The sequence below is a fragment of the Coregonus clupeaformis genome, chromosome 9 (assembly GCF_020615455.1).
Source record: "Coregonus clupeaformis isolate EN_2021a chromosome 9, ASM2061545v1, whole genome shotgun sequence".
Classification (NCBI taxonomy): Eukaryota; Metazoa; Chordata; class Actinopteri; order Salmoniformes; family Salmonidae; genus Coregonus; species Coregonus clupeaformis.
Genome location: NC_059200.1, coordinates 29,738,724 through 29,745,800, shown reverse-complemented (window position 1 = coordinate 29,745,800; position 7,077 = coordinate 29,738,724). Strand labels below are relative to the sequence as shown.

The window sequence follows — 7,077 nt, the reverse complement described above, 5'->3', positions numbered from 1 at the left end:
TCCATGATGAAAAGCCCTGTTATAACCACTGGATTAGTTATTCAATCGTAGAACGTCTCATTAAACCACAATCAGCAAGCGTCTCTCATTTCAAATCCCAAACTAAGAACAACTAATTACTCCCAGACCAGGGAAATAGGTCAAGGTCTATGGAATTAAAATCACTTATTCACACGTGATATATCAAGCCCAGTGGATGCCATGTGGCGTTGCTGTAAATAAGTCATATTCAAAAATCAAGGGGTGACTGGAAATATTACAGATTGTGACTTATTAATTCAATTGAGGAAACCATGCCTCACTATCAATCATATTTGTCCAGTTCCCATTTTAATATAATGTCAACACATTTTGTCACGTACCATGGATAGGAGAGTAGGATGGGTGGTGTTAATGACTAACTCATTAAATTCTGTAACTGGGAAGATCTTGACATCTCTACCGCATGGATCAGTTACTGGAGCTGTTTTTAATAGCCTGTGAGACATGAGGAGGAGAATTTAAAGCGGGTAACACAAGGCTCCCATGCCTTTCATGTTCTACTGCTTAGTGCCAACACCATCAGCACCACTTAGACATCTCTCTCACACCACCACTCTAAAGGTTGCATGGCCATTTAAAGCATTTTATATTAGTTTTCTTGGCTGGGAACACAGTAAGGAAAGTAATTGAAAGCTGTGTTACCCTGGCTGTAGTCCATCAAAGGAGACCTCAATGTTTTTCTAATTAAAGTAACTTGACACTGGGAAATTCACCAAGCAGAGTTTGTTTTCCAAAATTATACATATTTTTGGTTAATAAAACATGTTCTTACAACGAGATCAATTTTGGCCAACATTCTGCTAATTTTCTCATCGATGAATCATTTGATCTCAATACAGTTTTCTGTTCCCCAAACTGGAATCTGTTAAGAACAGAGTGGACTAAGTTTTGTAGACTTTACCCTTTGGCAAAGTTTTTTTCTACTGGACACCTTACTTACAAATATAGTTAGGATTTTATAGATATAGTTTTACCTGACCAGTAGTTTAGCAGGTAGAGTAGGGCACTATGGAACATTTAGGAACGTGAGGGTATGAGGTCGAATCCGGTTGAAGACACATTATTTTGAAGATGAAAATGCATGTAAAACCACACTTTCTGCACTGTTGTTCAAATAATTTGATTTATTTAGTATAGTATAAGCTTTTGTCTTAAGCATCCGAAATAATACCATAGATTCCGTTTTTGAAATGTAGTCAACTTAAAGGCAAAAAAGGGAAGTATGATGATAGATGCAAATCTGGTATTTCAACTGATTATCAACTACTAAAACCAACAAGTTACCGCTGTGCCACAGAATTTTCATGGCAATAGACAAGAAAAAAAGATCTATCTCATAATCACACACTGCTATTTATTGCGGACCAGCAGATGTCACTAATGTGCATTATGAACAGAATTAAGCTCTGCGCAATGAGCCGTTTTTAAGCACAATTTGGTGAAAGCGCCAATGCCTTCAGAAAGCATTGGTTTCTCATCAATACCACTATGGAAAGGGGAGACTCATGAACACAATAGTGTTTTCCGTTTTTACTCTACTACCCCCACAAGTGTCACAGGACTCATCTGAAGGTTAAGGGCTTGTAAGTAAGCGTTTCACTGTTAAGGTCAACACCTGTTGTATTCGGCGCATGTGGCAAATACAATTTGATTTGATTTGAAGGTAACCCATACAAATGAATGGAAGTATGGAGGTAGTGTTTTGCCATAGAAAAAAGGGGTTCAATATGTGTCCAAAAAACAAAAATCTTTCCTGAGCTTTCTTATATCTCCTAGATATAGGACAGACACTTCAAACCCTATGATTTTTAAAATTTGTTTTACACCCTTTTTCTCCCCAATTTTCAATCTTGTCTCATCGCTGCAACTCCCCAACTGGCTCAGGAGAGGCGAAGGTGGAGTCATGCGTCCTCCGAAACATGAACTGCCTAACCGCACTCCTTAACACCCGCCAGCTTAACCCGGAAGCCAGCCACACCAATGTGTCAGAGGAAACACTGTTCAACTGGTAACCTGGGTCAGCCTGCAGGCACCTGGCCCGCCACAAGGAGTCGCTAGAGCGCAATGAGCCAAGTAAAGCCCCACCAGCCAAACTCAGACAACGCTTGGCCAATTGTGCACCGTCCTATGGGACTCCCGGCCACGGTCGGTTGTGGCACAGCCCAGGAATGAACCCTCTAGCAATGCGATGCAGTGACAGACCGCTGTGCCACTCGGGAGGCCATGATTATTTTTTTTACTGTATTTTTTGCCATTTATGAATGTGTTATTCAATGCGTTTCTATGGGCTATAGTAGTAAAGGTCAAATTAAATATTTTTTATCAAATCATTTTAAAATATATTTTTATACATACAGAGGACCTCAAATTCAAAATCAATTGGCTTAATGATCATTGGTATGACCATCAGTAGTTTGTATACAAAGAGTTACGCAGCGTACATAAGAGCCCCCAACCCTCCTGAATATGGGTAGTTTTGCCATGGATTGTTAATTGCTTTTATTCAAAAAATATTATATTCATAGAAATAGCAACATTGAAATGTATGCTTTGTAGAACTGTTCCAGCATTCTTACGCATGGTAATTTTTACTCCCAGATAATCTATAATTTGACAAATGAGAAAGTACATTTCATCAGTCTTGAATATTTCTGTTTATCTTGGTTTTGCTAGTTGATTTACCATAATACATAGAAAAACATGCAAACCTTGTGGTTACAGTGAGAGTAAATTAAGTTATAGGGTTTCAATAGCAATAGAAGCCTCTATGTTTGTCATTTTGAATGACCAAGACCGAATACACAATCAAATTTTTGTCAAAAGTAGTCAACACTGTCATTAGCTTCTAAGCTCTACCCGAGCTTAACCACTGTCATCAGCTTCTAAGCTTTACCCCAAGCTTTATATCTAATTGTGATGGATCACAACTTCTGGTCAACTGGATTCACTCTTTCCCCTCCTGCTCGTGCTTGATCTGAATGGGGATGACCATGTCACTGGGGAGGATGGTGGTAGCTGAGCCTGGCAGAGGTGCTTCCACTAAGAGAACCCCTTCACCAGACAGAGATGAGCTGATGTGCTGCAAGTCCACACCAGGGGGCAGCCTTCAACAAACAAACAACAACAATCTGCTTACAACACAGACAGGCTACAACGTGTTTACTGTGGTTCAAATGGCTGCTTGTCATCTGTTTTTACTAATTTAATTAAACCGTGGGAAATTATTTAAAATGTCTTCCTATAACAATCAACAGAAAGACTTTCAATTCCACACATTTATTGAGTTCTTAGTTTCATTACCGGGAGATGTCTTTGTCATAGCATTGTGAGGGACCTTGTTTTCTATTCAACCATTACAACTTACTTGTATTTCCTTATAAAGCACCTTGAGATTGATCCATGTTCGTCTTCCCTTTCTTCATGTTGACCTTAAAATATAAGTTGAGAACAATTATTGAAGTAATGTAATATGGAGCATGTGGACATCTAATGGAAATTTCAACAGTAAATTATAAAAAAAATTTAACAATGGATGTTCCAACCGCCACCAAATTCTCTTTTTTTTTTAAACCAGAGAAATAATGCTCCTACCTGCAATCTCCAGGAAGCATCCCTTGGTTTTGATTGATATCTCCTCTGGTGAGAAGTGATTGACATCCAGGGTGATCCTCCAACTGCCCTGTTCCGTCCTGATCTCTGACACTCCTCCAGACAGTTGCCTCTGAAGCCTGGCTGAAGTCTGGGGTGGCACTGTAGCAGGTGGAACAGTGCTGGGGATGAAGAGGGGATAGTGTGTGTACCCTGGCCAGGAGGATGATGCCAATTTATTCCTAGCCCAGTCTATCCAGTTCACATCGCCTGGATCCAGGAAGGGAGGGAGGCCAAAGTCCTTCTCCATGATCATGCGGCTAGGCTGTGTCCACTCACGGAAAGGATCCCAGTTAACATCTCGGCGGAAAAGAGGACGCAGTAATACCTTGTTGTGGTCAGCCATGACTTCTGAATCGCCTTCTGAGAGTGGTACTAGGGGGGGGAAACCTGTCTCCTCCCTTGCTTTCCCCCTGGCTTGCTAATGTTATTCAATCTCTGCCTAATTACAATGGCTAAGTCTGGTTTAATGACTTAGACTCGCCATACAAAAGGGCAGCTATATTTTCCCCCAAACAGTTCAGGAAGACTGCCTCATAGTGGGAAGGATTGCCCTGGACAAATCAGCATCACTCACACCATTTATATACCCAGCTGATCCATTCTAGCACCTATCAAGTAGTAAGTGTTATCCATGGGATGTGTTGATAGGCATGGTTGGAACAGTGGTGTTGCTCCTTTGTTGCCCTGGGACCTGCAGAGGATAACTCTAATTGTATTTATAGCGCCAAGGCGCAAATGGCAAGTAGTTGGTGGATGACTCCAGCCACTGCAACGATGGGGTTTATTCAGTGATTGGCTTCTGCAGTCTTGTCACATACTGGTGCTCTTTGTCTTCTCCAAAGTAATCACATCGCTCTGCTATGTGCAGGGACAGCATGTACATTCACCACAGAAACTGCTAAGCAACCCCTCAGCTACAGTATAAATCTGTTTACACCAATGTCGGAGGTTTTGTATACTCAGATACCTAATATGTTCATAAGGTTCTTTTGCAGTGACTTCAACTTCTATATACATCTATGGGCATGTAACATTCACTCACATGTTGACACTGTGGCTCCTACATCTGAGGGGAGTGATGGAGTTCTAATAGAAAGACTGATGCTATAGAGAGGAAGTGGGGAATGTTGATATGAAGAGCCTGTAGATCTGTCCTCTGGGTTGCCCTGCTTTACCCCTGGGTGCGTGTCTCTTTCCCCTCACTCACTGTCAAATGGGAATGAATCTAATAAGCCTGCACCAGTGTATCAGATGATGTAACATAATGTCAGAACCTCAAGTCCTCTCCATTCATTATGCCCAACTCCAGTCTCTTGGATGAAGTTCCACTTGTTTATGTTTCTCTCACACGTAATTGATAACTCAATGTTATTGAATGGCTATAGAGTCATTTTACGTTGTAGTCATTTAGCAGACACTCTTATCCAGAATGACTTACAGGAGCAATTAGGGTTAAGTGCCTTGCTCCAGGGTACATCGGCCAATTTCTTTCACCTAGTCGGCTTACTGGCCCAGTGCTCTTAACCGCTAGGCTACGTGCCGCCCAGGAATGAGGCCATACACCAGGTTTGCTCTCAGGCCCCAATCAGTTGCTCAGGCAAGGACAGAAACTAGAATTGCAATGACTGAGTCAGGTGCTGTTGCAGAATTGTGCTGTTGATGCAGATTCCTGGTATAACCACACAGCGGACTACAAATGCTCTTTAGTTGATACCGTAATACTGTAGTAGGGAAATGTGGGTCGATATTATGCCAGACGGCTACATTTATTACAGAGTAATAGATTTGGAATGTGACCTAAGTCACACCCTCTTAATCTTTACAGCTCAACTAAAACTGAAATTAAAATGAAAACTAATCATGAAAAAACTATTTAGTAAACTGAAATAAAATAATGACCAAACCCGTTTGAAAAACGTTAACTATACTGAAACTATTATCTTTGACTCCAAAACTAACTTAAATTTAAAAAATCATGAATTTTGTTCAGTTCTAGTTTTTTGGGGAGGGGTCAAAAATCCAATAGGTTTTCCAATGGGGTTTTCCAGCTTTTTTTTGTAATGAGGTTTTCAAGCTTCCGAATCTGGCGGGTCACATTGAGATTAACTTTATAATTTAAAGGTAGATTCAGCGAGATGACGTTGCCAATGAGCAGCACCGCAGATATTGGGTGCGTTTGAGTGGTAAGGCTAAAGCAACCGACCGTAGACGAAGGTGGAGGAGTGAAGTCAGGGGAGGTGCATCTGCCAAAGCGTTAAGTTGGACATTCATGTGGTTTTCCAATAGCAAGGCTCTGATCAACATTACATTTACATTTACGTCATTTAGCAGACGCTCTTATCCAGAGCGACTTACAAATAGGTGCATTCACCTTATAGCCAGTGGGATAACCACTTTACAATGTTTTTGGGGGGGTGGGTTGGAGACATGGCAGTGTTGCCATTGTCGAAATAAACATGCACTGTATCTAACCCCCATATCCACTGTACACATAAATCGAAGTAAATTGATTCCTGTTTCAGTCATGTCTTTGCTCACACTTGCGTGGGTAAAATAAAAACACCCTAATGAATGATTGACTAAAGAGCTTCCCACAATGCAGGCGATGGCTGCAGGATGAAGATGGTGAAGAGCAACAGCAGAAACTCACAGTCGACTGCAGTCAAAACTTGATGACCTTTGAGCACATGATTTTTGTAAAGTTCATGCAGTTGACAAGTCGGAAAATGTTCATCCCCAGAATGCAACACACTTTGAAAAATGGTGACCAACGATGGTCATCGACTTGACAAAAGTGATCCACTTGAACGCGCCCATTGAGATGAGCACAATGCAAGACTTTGCTCTCACACAGAGCATCTGCACCGTGTGCACGGGTGTGCTTCACACTACTACAATGCGGTAGCTACTGGACCAAAACAGCAGAGAAGTTTAGCCTCGCGCTTCAACACTCCTGGTTGTTGCGGAAACTGTTTACTTTGTGCATCGACATCATCTCACTGAGTCTACCTTTAAACCTAACCGAACCTATGATTTGACCCATCACCTGCATTACTGCTCCACAATGGCAAGAAGTGACATCCCCAAAAATACAAAACCTATACAACTATACAGTACATGGCTCCTGGCCTTCCACGCATAGGCTACTTTCTGTCCCTAACACTAAAACTAAAATTATACAAGAAAAACAAAATATAAATATTTTTATAAAACTTAAACTAAATAAAAACCTGAAAACTAACTGAAACTAAACTGAATTTCAAATAAAAATCTTAAAACGAATAGAAATAAAAACGAATATAAAAACACAAAACTATAATAACCTTGGCTCAAACAATGTCCAAAACATATCTGTCATAAATAATTCAAACAATGACCCTCACA

The 7,077-nt window shown here is 40.8% G+C and overlaps 1 protein-coding gene across 1 annotated transcript; it reads right to left on the bottom strand.

The window, feature by feature from the left end:
* Window positions 1–2,526: 2,526 nt before the first annotated feature.
* On the bottom strand, window positions 2,527–4,280 carry LOC121573815 (heat shock protein beta-1). Its single transcript, XM_041886127.1, has 3 exons — window positions 3,634–4,280; window positions 3,407–3,470; window positions 2,527–3,146 (listed from the first exon to the last, which is right to left on the bottom strand). Exons 1-3 carry the CDS (start codon window positions 4,034–4,036, stop codon window positions 2,987–2,989), a joined length of 627 nt encoding a protein of 208 aa, XP_041742061.1. The 5' UTR covers window positions 4,037–4,280; the 3' UTR covers window positions 2,527–2,986.
* Window positions 4,281–7,077: the final 2,797 nt, after the last annotated feature.

Coding starts and splice junctions, on each gene's coding strand:
- LOC121573815 (XM_041886127.1), bottom strand. CDS start 4,036: ATGGCTGACCACAACAAGGTATTACTGCGTCCTCTTTTCCGCCGAGAT. Junction 3,471..3,633: donor ATGCTTCCTGGAGATTGCAG/GTAGGAGCATTA, acceptor TTATATTTTAAG/GTCAACATGAAGAAAGGGAA. Junction 3,147..3,406: donor TGCTTTATAAGGAAATACAA/GTAAGTTGTAAT, acceptor TGTTTGTTGAAG/GCTGCCCCCTGGTGTGGACT.